Genomic DNA, 19713 nt, shown 5'->3' on the forward strand with positions numbered 1-19713 from the left:
AAAAAGCCTTTTGGCCTGGCGCAGTGGCTCACACCTGTAATCCCAGCACTTTGGGAGGCTGAGGTGGGCAGATCACAAGGTCAGCAGATCAAGACCATCCTGGCTAACACGGTGAAACCATGTCTCTACTAAAAACACACACAAAAAGTTAGCCAAGCATGTTGGTGGGCGCCTGTGGTCCCAGCTACTTGGGAGGCTGAGGCAGGAGAATAGCATGAACCCAGAAGGCGGAGCTTGCAGTGAGCCGAGATGTGCCACTGCACTCCAGCCTGGGCAACAGAGCAAGATTCTGTCTAAAAAAAAAAAAAAGCCTTTTGTAAGGAAAAAAATGCCCAACATTTGTGTCACCATGATCAAACTTTTGTATTATATATTCAGATACAGCAATATTTCCTACTGATATTTACTATTTAAATGATATTTAGGCACTGCAGAATAAATAGCTCTCCTTTCAGACACAGAGCAAATCTAATAATCTATCACTTCAAATACTCTATATACAAGTACTTTATATCACTCTAAAGATACAATCAAGAGGTAATGCTTTAAGGCTACATACGAAGGCTATCTTGGTTATTGAAAATGTGTATAAGCAACAAAAACACTTTTGTGAAATGTAGTAGAAACAAATCATTATTGCCATCTTAGAAAGAAAAGCTATTACACACCAACTAGACATTCAAAATGGTATCCTAAAACTTATTGCTATTGTTCTATTAGGACAGATTATTGCTCAAAACTGCCCATTTCAAAACATCAAGAAATTATCTCGTTTTTGTGATCTTTTCAGGCAAGGCAACATCACAATAAAAACTTTTAAAGTTAAACTTTTAAAGTTAAAAGTGAAATTTATTACAATAAATGCAAGTGTCATTATTAAAAATGCTGGTTAAAATTATAAAGTGTCTAAATAACTTTTCTAATATAAATATTGGAAATAACACCTTTAACAATTCTATATGTACACAGGACATTGAAAACATAAAATCATGCACAAGTCCAAAAAATAACGTTGCACATTAATTCTTTAGTTATTACTTTCTATTTTCTGGTCCCAGCATCATATCCGCTAATTACTCAGATCACAAACCTCAAGGATTAAGTGTTTTGAATGTATTTCAGTTTCATACTTTAAAAATGCTTAAAGACTATTGGTTGTATTCTGATCAAATGGTTCTCCTTCCCATATTCCCCCTCTCAACAGATCTTAGAAAAAGATGAGCTGGGAAAACTGTGATTACAGGATCCAACATGACACGTATACCCAATGATTCATTTAAGGGTGGCATAAAATTATATAGAAAAGATCTACAGGACAGAAGACAATAAGTTCATCAACATGTAGTGAAATTAAGCAGTTTATCCACTGCGTGCTTACATGGCTCCTGTATCACTTCAGGAAGAAGCCAGAGTCGTAGAGAAGTCAGGGCAAACCAGAACTGTTGAGGAGTAGGGGTGGGGGGCAGAGGGAAGGAGCTGGGGAGAAGCGCCAGATCATAAAGGAAATGTAAAAGAGTCACATATCTATTCTTCCCCTCCTGCTAATGCAGGGGCTGGCTCCAGCCCAGCATCCCAGCCCACATCTCAGTGGAGCTCTTCCCCCAGCATTGCCTTTCAGATGAGAAGATATATCTGTTCCCCACTGACAATTTTTTGGGGGGAGAGGGGTTTTTTTTTTTTTAACTTATTTTGATTATATATTTACAAATTATTGTATATAGGGTACAATATGGTGTTATCAGTTTTGAATCTAAGGTGGAATGATTACACTAATTAACATATGACCTCAAATATTTAACTTTTTAATGAAAACATTAGAAATTTACTCTCTTAGCGATACTGAAATATACATTCAATTATTCCTATATTTAGCATGCTGTGCAAGTGATCTTAAAAAAAAAAAAAAATCACACTTATTCCTCCTGAGGCTTTGTACCCTTAGACTATCTCCCAATTCTGAGAACACTTTTCACAAATTTGAGGAACAGCCTAAATATTATAGGCTTGAACATCTGAACTTGTCCTCAGCATGAGGGCAAGTGAGACTTTTTTTTTGTTTTCAAACAAATGAGCAGGTAACACCCAGAGAGGTTAAGTGGTTTAGCCACTGGGAAGATAAGGAAGTTGGGTGTGATGTTTACTTCTCTATGACGATGCTTCTCGAACTTTCATGTGCATACAACTCCTGTGGATCTCATCAAAATGCCCTGGGTCCAGAGTGGGGCTTCAGATTCTGCATTTCTAATAAGGCCCTAGGAAATGTTGAGGCTCTTGGTCTGTGGGCCACACTTTGAAAAGCATGGACTACAACACAAAGAGGGAACCACCCCTGCCTTCCTGGGCCATGAGAGGCCTGCTTCAGTGTTATCTGCCTCTCCAAGCACATCCCCAAGCAAAAGGTTTAGATGCACTGCGTAAGGTGGCAGCTGTCTACAAGACTGGGCTAACATATTGTCTGACAGCACCATGACTACATGAACAGCCAAACGAGTAACAAAATTTGAGTAACATAATCTAAATTTGACAGCTCTATTTGCTGAGAATAAAACTCATCTTTTACTTACGAAGTCTTCCTCAAAGTGAACGTGATATAAAGGTATTAAAAAACCCAGCATATTAAATTTCATAGTAAAATGCCGCATGTGCACAAGTATACAGATAGTATAAGTTCTAAGAAATTCAATGCATTGTAATCAGAATAAAGTGCTACCACTGCTCCCAGCTAAAATCATCTCCTCTTCCAAATATAAGGAAAAACCCTTGAATTGTAAGGAAAATGACTGCATTGCCTGCCAACACAAGGCCACAGGCTCCCCATTTGATCTGAAAGACAAGAAAAGAAGGATTAAATCCTTACTTCCTTCATATTGTACTCTTTGCAATCTCTATTATTTTCTGCATTAGAAACATCCAATGAAATATTACACAAAGCTGCTAGAAGGCTTAATAATGTAACAGACAGGAGACAATGAACTGTTCAGTAATGAGTCTAATTACTTCTGTGATACTTGTTAATTAAGTCTGGTATCATCCTTAACATTTTCCCAATTAGACATATTTCTCTACTTGTTTTTAATTGACAATGATTGCCTTAAGTAAAACTCAAGTGGTAAGATTATAAATACGGCAATTACAATATTGGGTACTGAAAGTTCTGCACACATCAACTTCTTTCATGGAAAATAAAAATTGGAGAGTTATGAATTTGTTTATTTCTTTTCTAGGCAAGAAAAGACTTTAAATAATAGTCTGTATACAACTGAAAACTGCTTTCCAGCTTGGTAGATGATTTGTAGATGGTTTTACAGAAGCACATTTGGGGGTGAGAGTACCCTCTAGTGGGCATTTTTTGTTTTACTTTAATCAATAGAAACGTCAATGAAAGTTTCTTCACAAAACATGACAGCAGTATTGAAAGGAAAAAATATAAATATTTACTGCAGCGCTTAAGAAGTGCTGGTCTAAAGCACAAGAAGAATAAAGTCATGACAATCTTGCTGTATTAAAAAACCTTCAATCCTTCCCCATTATCTAGACAAAGTTCAAGACCCTTGTTAGTCAGGTTTCACAACCTTTCCAGCCTTAATCTCAACAACTTTCTTTTAGCTCTACCACACTGGACTCTTCTTTATTCCATACACTGCATTCTTACACTTGAATGTCATTCCATATAACAGCCATCCTACTTTAACACAAATGCTATTTATCCTTAGAGGCCCCTATCAAATGCCAGTTGGAATTTCTCTCTTCTTGGTGCCTCTATGGCATTCTGATCATGCTTCAACCATCTAACATAGTACACTTACAGTATACTTAGCCAGCAAGCTGGTTTCTATGTTCCTTAGGAGCAGAGACAGTACCTATTTCTTATTTCTGGTGTTTTACAGTAGCAGTTGTTCCGAAGATATTTATTGAATAAACAAACAAGACTTGCGCTCATCTGATATTTAATGCCTCAAATAAGGGTTTCATAAAATTAAAACAGAATATAATTGGAGGGAATAAAATCAAATAGGAGAAAAGATAGTGAACATCAAATAATTGAATAAATTATACCTACAATGTGTACTTTGAAGACAAAAAGAAAGTTTTTGTCTTGGAAGTGAAGATGTCATCTTATTCACTGCATTTTCTGGAAGCTACATAGTTGTCCCTCAACATATACCTATTCTACTGCATTGAGAGTTGAGTCCATGATCCCATTTGCAGGAGAAGAATTTGAAATATCTTCATCTTGCAACTAGAAAAGTACTGCTAGCATAGTATCTGTGGATTACTGTAAGACTTAAGAGGCAGGAATTTAAGAACAATTCCAGAGAATAACTTACAGTAGAAAAAGTAAGAAATCATATAGTCTGGCTAAAAGTTGTAAGAGAAATAAAGAAAGCACTCTGAAAGCATGGTCGAGCTACTGATAGGAAGGTCTAAAGTAGAGGAACAGAGAAACTAAAAATACATGGCCCTGAGTATAAAGCCTAAGTAATGAACATGAAATGGAGGTCCCAGACACAGGCCTCTGAAGTAAACTCAGCAACAGTTGAGCAAAACAATAGAAAATAAAACTTACCACAGCCACACGAGCAAGAATAACAGGAAATCCAAAGGCAGAAACAACAATTCCAGTAGTGAAGAAATATGCCAGTTCCCGACAGGCACTACTGGTTGCGTCTGAGTCATAGGTGACTCTTTTGGCAATGAAATGGGGGATGGGGGAGATGGCGTGGAAAATCAGGACGAATAAGGGCCAGTAAACGCTGTCAGTTGGACCCAGGCAAAATCCAAAAAGAAAAGTAACAGTTACATTTTAAATGAAAGACATACTACTATTTCAAAATCATTGCTATTTTAAATGTTTAGGTCAAAAAATTAATTAATTGTGAATATAAGAACATAAGATGATTTCTACCAGATAAGTAGTGATAATTTTAAAATTACTATGTAGGTAGCTTATATTGTGTTAAGAAACCACTGTATAATATAATCTCTAGAAACTACTGTTTTCTGTACCACTGAGCCACAATTTCTTTAGAGACAGAATTTTAACTTGGCCATTTCTGCTTTCCCTGTAGAACATAGTAGAGTGTTGCAAAAGCTAATTCGGTAAAGATCTTTTGAGTGCATGCATGCTTGAAACCTTTGAAGGGCTTAGAATAAACCCCAAATTCCTTGCCCTTGCCTACAAAGCCTTACATGGTCTGGTATTATCTACTTCTTCCATTCATTTTGTACTCCTTTCCCTTCATTTGCTTAATCTGTAGTCACACCAGCCTTCTTTCTGTTCCTTGAACACTCTGAGCTCATAACTGTTATCCTGGGGCCTCTGCACTAGCTGTGCTGCCTGCTTGCAATGTTCTTCTCATTGGCTGACTCCTTCGTACCATGTGATCTAAACTGACAGATTCCTTTCTAAAAGCGGAACTTTCCCTGGCCATCTATTCTAAAGTACCCCAGGTCACCCTCGAACATACCACCATCTTTTAACTTTCTGCACAACACTTATTCCCATCTGATAGATTAGTCTTGGTCAAATGCCATTTATCTCCAGGGCCTAGAATGATGTACTCCATTTATACTTGTTAAATGAATAAAATAACAAATAAATTTTAAGTACAGAAAGCATGAAAATAAATATGCTCACTAGTGAAAACCTTAGATGTACTCTAAGCTTCATTATAAGAGCTCAAAATTAATAGTGTAATGTAAAAACAAAACAAAACTGTTTTCCGGCCGGGCGCGGTGGCTCAAGCCTGTAATCCCAGCACTTTGGGAGGCCGAGACGGGCGGATCACGAGGTCAGGAGATCGAGACCATCCTGGCTAACACGGTGAAACCCCGTCTCTACTAAAAAATACAAAAAAACTAGCCGGGCGAGGTGGCGGGCGCCTGTAGTCCCAGCTACTCGGGAGGCTGAGGCAGGAGAATGGCGTAAACCCGGGAGGCGGAGCTTGCAGTGAGCTGAGATCCGGCCACTGCACTCCAGCCCGTGCGACACAGCAAGACTCCGTCTCAAAAAAAAAAAAAAAAAAAAAAACTGTTTTCCTCCCAAATTTCAATATTTCGCAATTATAAAAAAAAAAAAAAAAATTGCCATCTGGTTTCCAACGGCATTTTCTCTATAAATACTTCAAAAATAATCTTTTTTTCTCCATCAGACATTTGTTATGCTTCATTCCTTAAGAAAAAAAATAGTCTCTGCTCATTTTCATTTTCATCTATACACCACAGTAATTCATATCGCCACAATACTGTGATCACACAGATACACCCAGATGGCACCTACAAGCAGGAGTGAGGTTGAAGCCACACTAATGAAAGCCTCCCATTCCAGCCACAGATCTGGGTAACCAAAAGGCAAGAAGGGAATGTATCCTTCAAGAAGACTCAGGATGGAAACAGTGGATTTGGACTCCTGATTTTAAAGTAGAGGGATGTTAGTATGTTTCAAGAATCACCAAACAATATTGTGGGAAGGAGCCCTTAGACATTCTCTACTTCACAGCCCTTCTTTGAACAGTGAGAAAGGAGATACAGAGAAGGGAAGGGGTTTGGAATAGAAATAGCTGTCACCTGACATATCCACAGCCAAGAACTCTTCATTTTTCCTGGAATATAGTGACAGTTTTGTGAAAAACAACCTGACTCTATGTTTCCATTCATAGTAAGCCACCAAAGTCCAACTAAGAGAAATGTTCATATACAAGAAACCTTGTTTATATATAAAATGTAAATATTAAGTATATACAATTCAGTAAGCATGTAGGCCAGGGGTTGGCAAACTTTTTCTGTAAAGGGCCAAAGAGTAAATAATGAGGATCTGCAAACCATAAAGACTATCTCAACTACTCAACTCTGCCAAAGATAATTGGCAAAGCAATGCAAAAGCAGCCAAAGATAATTAATAAACAAATGAGCATGGCTGTATTTCAATAAAACCTTTATTACAAAAACAGGTAGCAGGTTATATGTGGCAGTTTGCTAACTTCCAATACAGATGACAATCCTGGTTCACTATCATTAAGATACAGCTTTGGGAGGCCAAGGCAGGAGGATGACTTCAGGCCAGGAGTTCAAGACCAGCCTGAGCAACACAGAGAGACTCCGTCTCTACAAAAACTTTTTTTAAAAATCAGATGGGTGTTGTGGCATCTCTAAAAAACAAAAAATTAAAATAAAGATAGAAAATAAACCTCTTTGTAGTAGCAGTAATGAGTCATTTTCTTACCTTACAAAGACCCAGTGTATCACAGAGAATTAAAACTCCTAGATTTACAGTTGGTTGTGGAATAATGGAAAAACGTTTGGTCAAGAGCATAAGAACATGAGCTCCATTTCCATGTCTGCCATTTTAATTTTTTTTTTTTTTTTTTTACTTTTTTATTTAAGAGACGGAGTCTCGCTCTGTCGCCCAGGCTGGACTGCAGTGGTGCAATCACAGCCCACTGCAGCCTCCAACCCCTAGGCTCAGCCAATCTTCCCACCTCAGCCTCCCAACCCTGCTACAGGCACCATGCCTAGCTAATTTTATTTTAGTTTTTTGTAGAATGGGGTCTCACTTTGTTGCCCAGACTGGTCTCAAATTCCTGGCTTCAAGCAATCCTCCTACTGCTGCCTCCCAAAGTGCTGGGATTATAGGCATGAGCGACCATGCCCGGCCTCTGTCACTCATTGCTGTGCAATCTGGGTAAGTCTTTAACTACTCTGGGCTTTGGTTTCCCAGCAAGAAATGAGGATAATAATACCTTATTACATTCCTAAATCTAGAATAAAGTAATTGCTGTGAAGGTTCTAAACAAATATAAGTGACTGCTTATATTTGGATCCCTCTTGGGTTTAAACAATTTCCATAATAGTTGGCCAGGACTGTGGTGATGGATTTAAATTCATCACTGTCATAACAACTCGCTTCAGTTGGTCTCACTTAACCACATCATCATCTTCATCTTCTTTATTTTTTATTTTTTTATTTTTTGGAGACAGTCTTGCTCTGTCGTCAGGCTGGAGTGCAGTGGCACGATCTCAGCTCACTACAACCTCCACCTCCTGGGTTCAAGTGATTCTCCTGCCTCAGCCTCCTAAGTAGCCGGGACCACAAGCGTGCGCCCCCACGGCCAGCTAATTTTTTGTATTTTTAGTAGAGATGAGGTTTCACCATGTTGCCTAGGATGGTTTGATCTCTTGACCTCATGATCCACCCGCCTCAGCCTCCCAAAGTGCTGGGATTATAGGCGTGAGCCACGGTGCCCAGCCTAATCACATCATCTTCTATCTGGTTGTTCAAGCCAATCACCTGGGAGACATCTAAGAACTCTCTCTCCTTGTTGAATCTTGACATCAAATAACAAAACCTGTTGGTTGGTTTGGTTTCCTAACTCACTCTCCTTTTCTTTCCATTCCTGCTACCCCAGCCCTCAATTTTGCTTGATTTATGACAGTAGTCCCTTACTATTCTCCCTGACTGCAGTCTCAGCTCTTTCCTATCTGGTCTCACGTTATGGCCAGAATGACATTTTAACATAACTCCCTCCTTCAAACCCATTCTCAAGATATTTTCCCAGCTCCTATTGTCTGATGTATAAAATGGAACCTCCTCTACATGGCAGGCATGTAGAGCCCTAAGTGCTGACTTTTGCACTCTTGACTAACCCTTCTTTTGCCCCTCCAACTGCAATTTATGCTGTACCATAATGTACCACCTGCGGTTTCCTGAAAAGGCTATATATGCTTTTATGTCTCTAGGCCTTAGCATACAGCTTTCCTGGTGCCTAAAGCACTTTTTCCCTAGAGATCTGTATGACCTGCTTCATGATTTTCTTGACATTTCTTCTCACTTTTTACCTCCTCTGAGAGGCCCTCCCGGACCACTGTCTTCCCAGCTTCTATGCTCTTCATCTTTTGTACCACTTCTACCTCTGGCAGTATGCACACTTTTGTTATTTACTGTCCGTCTCCCACACTGAAACACAAACTCTGACAGAGCAGGACCTTTGTTTTCTTCTGTCTTAATCCCTAGTTCCCATCACAGTGGCTGGCACATGGGAAGCATTCAACCAACAATGGTTGAATAAAAAAATGTGTAGAATGTTCCCTCTGCCTGGAATGTCCTCCCCTGATTCATTAGCCTGAGAAACTCTTATTTATCCACCAAGTCTTGGCTCAGATACAACCTTTGCCATGCAGCCTTCCCTGACTGTCCCACTGAAACTCAGGAGCACTTTATCTGAGCTCCAGCATACTTGGCCGGCATCTCCACTGCAGCTGCCATCTTACTGACCAGACTGTTTGCCTGTCTCTCATTCCCAACTAGAACTGTACCTCTTTGAGGACAGGACTGTGTCTCTTCATTTGTGTGTCCCCAGCTAGTCCAGAGTAAGTGTTAAACAAATGCTCACGGAATGAATATATCAATTTTTAACAGAGCCCTTTTTTTTCTGCAAAAGTACACCTGACCCACAAAGGGACGGTGTTCATAATCTGGGCTCCACTAACTCATTGGTTAGAACTTGGTGCTAAATTGACCAAACTCTCTAACACCCATACTAATAGTGACCAAGACACAGAAAGAGGAATGGTTCTTTTTGAAATGATAACTTACCCATAATCCTCTAAGGCACATCCCAGCATAAGAAAAGTCAGCCCAATAGCACCACTGAAGGATAATGCCACAAGAGCTGTGAAAAATAAAGCCAAGAGTTAAAGTTCCCACAGTAGAGGTTGTCAGGGGCTAGAGGGTTTGGGGAAATGGGGAGTGACTTCTAAATAGGTCCAGAGTTTCTTTGGGAGATGATGAAATTCTCTGGAATTAGATAGTAGTGATGACTGCACAACCTTCTGAATATACTAAAAACCATGAAATCTTATAGTTTAAAAATGTTAATTTTATGGTATGTGAATCATTTATCAATAAAAATGTTTACAAAAAAAAAAGAAAGAAAAAAAGGTCCCAAATTCAAGCAAAAGTAGCAATTTACTCATTTCACTGAGGTTACATTTGACCCCTGTTACAGACTGCATTGTGTGTGTCCCTTTCAAATTCATATGTTGAAACCTTCCCAGCTCCACCCCTCTCACCGTGAGATGCCATTAGGAGGTGGGTCTTTGGGAGATAACTGGCTTTAGATGAGGTCATGAGGGTGGGGTCTCCACGATGGGATGAGTGTCCTTGTAAGAAGAGAGAAAGTAGAGCACATGCTCTTCTCTTTCTCTCCCTCTGTTCTCCAATGTGAGAGCAGAAAGCAGGCCTGCAAACCAGGAAGCAGACTCTCACCATCTACCAGATCTGACTGCACCAAAATTTTGGACTTCCCAGTCTTCAGAACTGTAGAAACTAAATGTTGGTTGTTTAAGCCACCCAGTCCATAATATATTTCTTATAGTAGCCCAAACTGATTAAGACAATGACCCATGTCTGCCACCTTAAAATCATAAGGTATACAAAGGTCTCAAGTAATTCCAAGACCTAACCCCTATCCAATGTATGAATTCCCTCTATATTTGCCACCAGAGGGCAGTCAGTCGGTCCACACAACTCCAGTGAAGGAAAACTCACTACCACCCAAGACAGGTTTAATTTAATTCCAACAGTTTCTAAATGTTGAAAGCCCTCCTTCTTTAAATTATATCCAGAACTGCCTCCCTGTAATATATACCTTTGATCATTTTGCCTCCCCTAACCACAGTAATTCAAGTATATGAAGATTGTTTTCATGTCTTTGTAGGAAACAATTCCCAACTAGTGTCCATTGAATAAAATATTTATTCCCTGTATCTACTGGACACTAGTCTCTGTGGGAGTAGGGATGTATTTGCCCTTGTTGTGCTGCTGAGTGAGAAACAGAGTATCAAGGTTGTTAAAAAATTTTGAGCTCTAAGTCACAAATATGAGTCAAATCTTAACTCTGCCACCATCTGGTCTTATGACCTTGGGTAGAAGCTAAATCTCTGAACCTGATTTCTCACCTGTAAAATGGAAATAATGGTGCCACCTTACTAAGCTTATGGGAATTAAATGAGATAATCTATGTAAAGTGCTTGGCAAAAGGATGTAGTCAAATAAATGCTGACTGACTCAAGTAACTACTCATTTTAGCAATGTTCTTTGATAAAAGTAGAAATCAAAAGCATAGGAGACTATCTTATCCAAATTTTCTTCTCAAAAAAGTCCATAATACTCATAATTAGAATTTAATTAATTAAGCTAATGAACATTTTTGATTGCTTCCTTTTACTTGAGAGAAGATTTAGAGAGACTCTTTAATAGGAAGTGCCAAAGTGCTTTTTAAAAAACATCTGAAAGTATACAGATGCTAGGGGACAAAGAAAAACTGTCAATTTTAACATATCTTTTTACATTTCCACTCTTTAATGGAAAATGCCCATGTGTAGATGGAAAGCAAATAGCACATATTATTTCATTACAGATGATCTTTTCCTGGTGGGCTTTGCTCCCCTCCTCTGTGCCTGACCATCTGCAGTAACCCCTCCTCCATGAGGCCTGTCAAAGCTAGGAACTGCAGACCTCTTCCTTCTGTTCTGATACCAGTTTCTCAAGGTTCACAACCATCTTTCTGTTTGATTCTTTTTGGTCTTTTTTTTTTTCCTCTTTTTTCAGGAATCACATCTTCTGCATCTCTTAAAGTTGGAGCTGACCAAAAATCCAATCCCATCTCTCTTTTCACTCCACACACTCCAGCTGAAAACTTACGTTCAACCCAAAGCTCCCAGTACCCCAAGGGCCCGGCCACAGCTGATGCTCCAGCCCAGAGTAGGTCCTATAGAACTAGGCCTGTACTTCCACCTCCAATCTGGACTTCTCTGCCTTGAGAGTCAACAAGAACCTCAAATTCACCATGTGTAATGTGTAAAACCAAACCACTATCCCCACCCTTTAAAGGTCCTATCTTAGAGGGCTGACTCCATAATTGCATTCCATCTTCCAGCGAATCAGTAAGTCAAGGTGACTCAATCTCCCAGATTTCTTAAACTCTCTGCTACAGCCCTGGTGCAGGCCCTTATCCTCTCATTTCTGCCTCTGTGACTTTTCCAATCCATCCTCTACACTTTCAACTATATATATCACTGCTGCCATCCCTTTGCAGTTGCTTCCACAGCCTACAAGTTGTTCTGGCATGGAGGCTCCCCATGGCCTGACTCATTCCTAACTGCCTGTCCAGCTTCAACCCTTACCACTAAGTTCCAGTCTTACTAATGAAGCTTAAGTACCCGAAGAAAAGAAGGCGTGTTATTTCACGTGCCCTGCACCATGTCACGTGCTGTCCTCCCCCCTTGGGATACACTCCACCTTCACTCCATGCCTTGCCAAGCGAAGCCATATTGATCCCTTCAGATTCAGTTCAAGCATCGCCTCTTCTGTGAAAACAGTCCTCTCTGTGAAGCACGGGAAATTGATCCCACCTGGATCAGTTTCCTAGGGCTGCCATTACAAAGTACCACAAACTGGATGGCTGAGAACAACAGAAATTTATCTTCTGACAGTTCTGGAGGCTGGACTTCTGAAACCAAGGTGTCAGCAGCGACACCACACTCCCTCTGAAGGCTGCAGGGAAGCACCCTTCCTTGCCTCTTCCTAACACTCAGTGGTTGCCAACACAGTTGCCAACAATCTTTGGTGCTCCTGGCTTTGTAGCTGCATCACTCCAATTTCTGTCTCCATTTTCACATGGTATTCTCCCTGTATGTCTCCATGTCTAAATTCCCCTCTTCTTATAAGGACACCAGTCATTGGATTAGGGTCCACCTTAAACCAGTATCATTTTAACTTGCCTATATCTGCAAAGACACTACTTCCAAGTAAGATCACATTCACAGGTTCTAGGGAATTAGAGCCTGAATATATCTTTTTGGAGGACAAAAATCCAACCTACCATCTCTGTTCTCCCACCGCATCTGAGCACACCATAAACACTCACATAGTAATATAATTATTTCCAGCTCTGTCATCCACCAATAACTTCTCATCTATCTTTGTATCCTAAGTCTCTGGCATACAGTAGTTCCTCAATAAAAGTTGAAGAATCTGTGAAATGCTTCCTTCCCTTAGTCCTTTTCCATTTCGTACTTCCTTTTTTTCACCACATCACAATTTTCTAACACATTCACATATGGAACATGATCATGATTTGGTAGTTTCTGATCATGTGTAGTACTGAGACACTACTTTTCATGTTTTCGGCATTGGCTTCAAAAGGATGTATAACACAGTCGACACTCTCCAAGTAAACCATGTTTACTGAACTGATATTGAGTATAAAAGTCAGTCAGAAATAATGATAAAATATGTCTGCCGCTAACATCTCACACACTCGGATAAATTCATAGTGAACAGAGGCGTACTCGTGTATACACATGTTTATAGCAGATATTAACTGGGGATATCTTTGGGTGCAAATTTCAAGGATGATACAAGCACCAATATAAAAACAAGTCATGCTACTCTATTCGACAGATTAGAAATGGAATGGTTTCCTACCAAAATACAGGAAGCCTTGCAAAAAACCTTTTCCGTCTCACATTGTTCTAAAGCCATACAGATAAGGTACGCGGTGTTTTTATCAACTGCCCCATGCAAAAAACACATACTACACAAACACTACTTTCTTCTCTATGCATAGACGAACAGAGAAAACAACGAAGAAAGCAGTATTAAAATTACACGTAATCTACTCTCCACGACTGCGAGAAACACCGTCTTTCTGGGTGCTTTCCATTGACACCCGCCCGCGGTCAACTCTGCCCAGTTGGAAAAATCATTAGGAAAAAGAGTATTAAGTTTCCCAATGCTAAGAACGCTGGAGACAAAGCGTCCTTTGTAGCAAATAGGAAACTGCGGAGGGGCAGAAAACCGGAGGAAAGGCGTTAGGGTGGACACGTCAAGAAGTGGAAACCCTGTTTAAAAACTCGGGAGGGGTGGAGGGCGCCGCTCTCGCCGAGGGCTCCGCCTGGGCAGGGGTCTGGTGCTGCCACTGGAGGGCAGGAAGGCCAGCGGCCTCGCAAAAAGGGCCGAGGCTCCCCCGAAACGCCGCTCCACCCGCACCCCAAGGGAAGAAGGGAGCGGGCGATCGCCTCCCCACCCGGAGAGGCGGGAAGGTGGTGAGGCCGTTCCCCAGCGGCGCGCGGAAGGCGCAGCCCCAGGCTTGACTGGAATGGAGGTGGCAACCCCACCACACGACGAGCGGGCCGGGGACCGCGATGTACCTTTAACGCCCGCCATGTCTCCCGAGCTGGGGCCGCGGCTGCTTCCGGCTTCCTGCCACGGCCCGGGCAGCCTGCCCAAGCCAGACCGGGAGTCGCCCCGCGGATCCCGAGCCCGCCCCGGCCACGCAGAGCCCCGCCCTCGCCGCCCTCGCTGGTTCTGTAGAACCCAGACCGTAGCTCGCAAACGCAGCGCCTGCTGGTCCAGACCCCTCCCCGACCACTCAGAGTCCCGCCCCGGCCGGTGCAGAACCCCGCCCCCAGCTCTCAGAGGCCGCGCCTGCTAGTTCAGACCCCGCCTCGCTACTCAGAGCCCCTCCCCTGACGGTACAGAGCTCCTCCCCCAGCTCGCAGAGGCCCCGCCTGCTGCTCCACACCCCGCTACCGCTACTCAGAGCCCCGCCCCTGATAGTGCAGAGCTCCTCCCCTAGCTCGCGGAGGCCGCCCCTGCTGGTCCCGCCCTATCCCTCACCGGCCCAGAATTCCGCCCCCAACTCTCAGAGGCCGCCCCTTGTTGGTCCCGACCCCGCCCCCGCCACTCAGAACTCCGTTCCCGCCAGTCTAGAACTATGCCCCCAGCTCGCAGAGTCCAGCTCCAGCCCTAAGACCCCACCTGGCCCCACAAAGCTTTCCCAGAGTAACCCCAATCCAGTGCCCTGGACCCTACTCCTAGATCCTGAGCCCTCCGGGTAATCCTCAAGTCCGTTCCATTTGTGGGCTGGGACCTTGGCTCCGCCCGGACCTCGGGCCCAGAGTCTCTCCAGGGCAGCTCAGAACGCAGTGCACGCAGCGGGGGATCCTCCCTAAGCGTTCCTGAGAACGGAAATGTAGAAAGTGGAGAGAGGGAGGAGAGAGGAGTGGAAAAGTTGCAGTCGATGGGAGAGGGACACCGACTCACTAACCAGTGTTATGTTCCCTGAGCTCCCAAGTGCGTGCTTGTGTGCGAGTGTGTGCCTGTCTGCCTTCACATGACTGTGGAAGGGGAGGGGCGGGGTACCAGAGGACAGGCCCCTTAGAAAACACATCTCGTTAAGAACTTGATACTTGCATAGGTTTGCTTTGCTTAATAGCAACGCTTTACTGAAACCAGCGGGTTTTTCTTTACTCCCTGGTTTATCTGTAGAGACAAAGACCATATAAGCTTTTATGTCCGAAGCTTTCATGAAACTTAAAAAAAAAAAAAAAAAGCTATTATTTTTGTGCCTTGGGGCCTCAAAGTTTGCAGTTTTTAGATCTCTGAGAGCCATTGTGTACTTATCTTACAGGAATGGAGAGTTCTGTTTTGGCAAGAGCAATCTAGAAGATCATTGAAACAGTCTGGTCCAAATGCTTCATCTTACATTTAAGGAAAGAGGTGCAGAAAGGGTAGGACTTGCCTGTCACACAGCTCTTTGGAGGAGGTTGGATTCTGGGCCACTTCCCCTCATTCTGGCTGAGATCCACTCTACCTGATGGTGCGGTCCCCCTTCTCTTGCTTTTTCTGTTTTCAAAAGGACTGAAAGACAAAGGAATCTGTAGAAACCTAGCTTCCCCTGGCTACCTGAGAAGTATAAATTCTCACCACGATCACGTTTCAGGATCCTTGCTCAGTTTACTTTTTCAAAATTGCACATAGAGCATGTTATTGTTTCAAGAAATGTCTATTTGTTGATTCAGTGGAGTATCTTTCTGTCAGTCAGTTTATTTTTCTAGCTCCTCTCATTTCTCCTCATAGACGGATGGCACACTCACTGAAAACAGCATTGTAATACCTGACTCACTGCAGATGCTTGGAGATCCCGTACTACACGGCACTTTTTACTTTGGAGCCTTCAATCTACTCAAGAGCATTGGCAGTGTATGCCACTTTGGTTTAAGGATTATTTCGAGCTAAAGGCAATTAGGAAGAAGCGAATAGGTACAAGGTACTAGAAAAGCACTCTGCCCTCCCTCTATTTGCCAAAAAGCAGGATATAAGTTTACAAAGGTGTACCTCCTACCTGCTCTACCAGGAAGGACAAAGATTAATCACCAGAGACAATTGTAGACCCCTGTCAGACTGGAGACAACACAAGAAAAATCTACATGATTAACTTCAGTATTTAGCCTTTATCTGCAACTGGTCTCCCATATATTTGTCTTCCCACAATTTGCTGCCCCTAGAGACTCAAGGTCCTTTATCTTGTCATTTCTTTAAAAATTTATTGTTCCTTGGCTAGGATGCTATATAAGCCCAAGTTCTAACCAAACCTTTGAGTTGCTCATCTCTGAGTATTCCCATTTTACCTACATGAACAATGCACCTGTTGATAAACTTGCTTTACTTTCGTTCATTCATCTGTCTTTGGCTGGTCTAATGCACAAAGACCCAGCTGAAGAGCCTAAGATAGGTAGAGGAAAAGATTCTCCCTCCTCTACGGGAGCTTGGTTCCCTATCATATTATTTCTAATACCTGTTAGAGCACTCAAGGGAACCTGTGTATCAGACAAGCCCTGGAAGTCTGTGGTTTTTAGCTCTCTTCGTGTAGTGCTAAGCTACTCTCATGGGGAAGATATTTATGGGGTTAAATTTCCCTCATTCCCCCTTCCATTTCCAACCACCCACTCTGTCTCCAGAGAGCCTAAATAGGGTTTGTGGGAGCCTTCCATGTCAGCCTGACTCCAGTCCCACAGAAGATAAGTGATTTTAGAGAAAACTGACAACACGTCAGAGGCAGGGTTTGGTTTGAGCACCCTAGGCTCAGGAGTAAGATCCTGGAAGGTGGTATGAAAGAAAAAGTTGAGATGCTTGCCCCCAGGGTAATGTCTGGAATTTTTAAAATGCTGGGACGGTGTTTGTCTTGAACAAGTTTTCTGCCCATGCCAGCTGTCCTTTCTAGGTTACCAAACACCTTAAAGAGAAAGTAAGCTATTTTGCCATAGGCTTGAACCATCTGAAAAAAATCTGCTTTTCTTTTGCCTGATGTTGCACTGAAAAAACTGTTCTTCTACTTACTCCTTCCACATTTTCTCAAGAATAAAAGAGTCACCAAAAACAGAAAGTAAAACCCTAAAAACCAAATCCTTATCCCCAGCTTGCCATTGATATGTTACTTGGATGTATAAGATCTGTAACCTCTGCCATGTTGCCTAGGACTACAGTGGACTTACTGGGATGAATTTTAATATTCTCTCCTTGCATTCAATAATCTCACATGATGACCTAGGTTTTATTGTCTCTATCTTACAGATACGAAAACAAGCTCCCAGTAACCAGTGAACAGGGAAGCTGAGATCAAGTCCCAAACTGTTCAACTCTAAAGTCAGATGGTCAGCACTTGTACTGTTCCCCACAGTAGATTTTATGCACTAAGAAGCAAGAATTCTTGTAGTAATTAGAAATAACAGTAACCTCCTATGCTTCACAGGGCATCAAATCCATTCACTGACTTAATTTTCTCCAACATATCTATTAGCATCTTGCATACAGTATACACAAAATGTTGGCTGAATTAACAAATATTAATAAGTTTACCATACACAGTATCATCTCTCCCTATCCTCAGAAAAAAAAAAAAAAATGTAGCCTCAAGCGTCAGCTCTGGGTAAATTTCTCCATGCTTTAGCTTCCTGGGGTAGGATTTACAAAACCCTGTCCCTCAGAATCTTTGGGGGAATTAAATGAGAAAAATATATATATAAAAAACATATATATATATATAATGACACCTAGGGCAGTGCACACAAGATAAATGCCAGGATGTTATATCTACACTGGGACAGGCTTGCAAGTCAGTGCATAAGTTAAATGCAAGAATGATGCAACACTAATTGAAATCCGTAAATGTTGGTTTTCCTTCCTAATGCTCAGTCACTACTTTTTTTTACATAGCTGTTCCCTTTACAGAAACTACAATGCAAACCTCTTTGCCATTTTAGGTAGACAGATCTCTGTAAACCCAAGGAGATAAGGAATAAGGACCAGGGTAAAAGTAACTTTGGGTTGCCTTTTCCTACTTGTTTTTATCCACTCCCTGGAATATGAAGTTTCCATGTAATTCCAGCTCCAATACCCACCTACAGTGATATACTTTGTCTTATTTACTGTCAGTAACAATAACAATAATTACTATTTGGTGAGTACACACTTGTTCAGAGTTTATATACACAGTTCTTAATTCCTCCATTGCAGGGTTGTTAGAATTCTGTTTTACAGGTGATAAAATTAAGACTCAGAGAGTTCAAGAAACGTGTCCAATGTAAGAGTCTGTAAGGCTCAGCACAGTGGTTCATGCGTGTAATCCCAGCACTGTGGGAGGCTGAGGCTGGAGGATCACTTGAGGCCAGGAGTTCAAGACCATCCTGGGTGACACAGCAAGACCCCATCTGAAAAACAAACAAACAAAAACAAAAAAAAACAAAAAAAAACAGGCATGGTGGTTCTTACCTGCAGTCCTAGCTACTCAAGAGGGCGGAAGCGAGAGGATCACTTGAGCTCAGGAGTTAGAGGTTGCAGAGAGCTATGACAGACCCACTACATTTCAGCCTAGGTGACAGAGCAAGACTCTCTTGTAAAAAAAAAAAAAAAAAATCTATAAATGGAAAAACTGGGATTTAAACCCAGTCTTTTAATCTCAAACCAACATGTATCACTATTCCCAAAAACCATGATTTATCTTTAGAATAATCAAAATCTGCTACTTGAGCTAGCTTCCCTGATAGGTGTTTCCAGCAGGGAGACTGACTTGTTGCTGCAATAGCTATTTCTGGAATTCATCTTTTTTCTTTTGTTGTTGTTGTTGTTTTAGTGAGGCAGAGGTGAACCATTCCTGCAGTTACTGCATTACCAGGCTGATGTGTGGAATGGGTGGGGGAAACTTCTATTCCATCTCCCTGCTCCAAAAAAATTCATTTAAAATATTGTTCATGGATAGAAGACATATCAGATGTTAAACTGATAAAATTAGATGTTACATTTATTTTAGCTAAAAGGCCAAAAAGCAATGGGAATTCAACTTTTGTGCTCATTCCCTACACAGATTGTGTTTCATTCACGGCATTAGGATTCAACTTGAACATTCTTCCTCACGTAGACAGTACAGTGATGGGTCAAATGCTTTTGAATGACAGCATTTGTTTCCAAAGAACTAAAATATCTGAGACTTTGTTTCTATGATAAAGTCCCAGACTTCCAGGTTCAATACTTTTGCCTCAACATACAGATTAATTTTTTTGAAAATCCTTTAATTTTCTGGCTAGGAGACCAGGATTTCTATGCTATTTCTTTTTGAAACATATATCGTGTAGCATAATCAAAATCGTGTGTGTGTGTGTGTGTGTGTGTGTGTGTGTGTGTGTGTGTGTGTGTGTGTGCTGGGGCAGGAGGGATTAAGTATAAATCCAGAAATCCTGTCAGATGACATTTTGGTGCATGCTTTTCGTATTTTCTCCTCATAACTTTCCTTAAAAGTACATCATGTCAGAAGGTGGCATTCAAGCTCATCATTGTATTCCTACAAGTACCCAAATAACTTGGATTTCCACAAA

General features: G+C 41.6%; 1 protein-coding gene across 4 annotated transcripts; it reads right to left on the minus strand.

The window, feature by feature from the left end:
* Positions 1 to 828: 828 nt before the first annotated feature.
* LEPROT lies at positions 829 to 14516 on the minus strand. Of its 4 annotated transcripts, XM_011940684.1 has the most exons (5): positions 14445 to 14456; positions 14212 to 14349; positions 9593 to 9668; positions 4568 to 4754; positions 829 to 2823 (listed from the first exon to the last, which is right to left on the minus strand). In XM_011940684.1, the coding sequence occupies exons 2-5, from the start codon at positions 14225 to 14227 to the stop codon at positions 2707 to 2709; spliced, it is 396 nt and encodes a 131-aa protein (XP_011796074.1). In that variant the 5' UTR covers positions 14228 to 14349; positions 14445 to 14456; the 3' UTR covers positions 829 to 2706. The 4 variants fall into 4 exon arrangements, with proteins under 4 accessions (XP_011796074.1, XP_011796073.1, XP_011796065.1 ...); XM_011940683.1 differs by lacking the exon at positions 14445 to 14456 and having other exon boundaries at positions 14212 to 14393; XM_011940675.1 differs by lacking the exons at positions 829 to 2823; positions 14445 to 14456 and having other exon boundaries at positions 3895 to 4754; positions 14212 to 14251.
* Positions 14517 to 19713: the final 5197 nt, after the last annotated feature.

This window comes from Colobus angolensis, unplaced genomic scaffold (genome assembly GCF_000951035.1).
Source record: "Colobus angolensis palliatus isolate OR3802 unplaced genomic scaffold, Cang.pa_1.0 Scaffold102, whole genome shotgun sequence".
NCBI lineage: Eukaryota > Metazoa > Chordata > Mammalia > Primates > Cercopithecidae > Colobus > Colobus angolensis.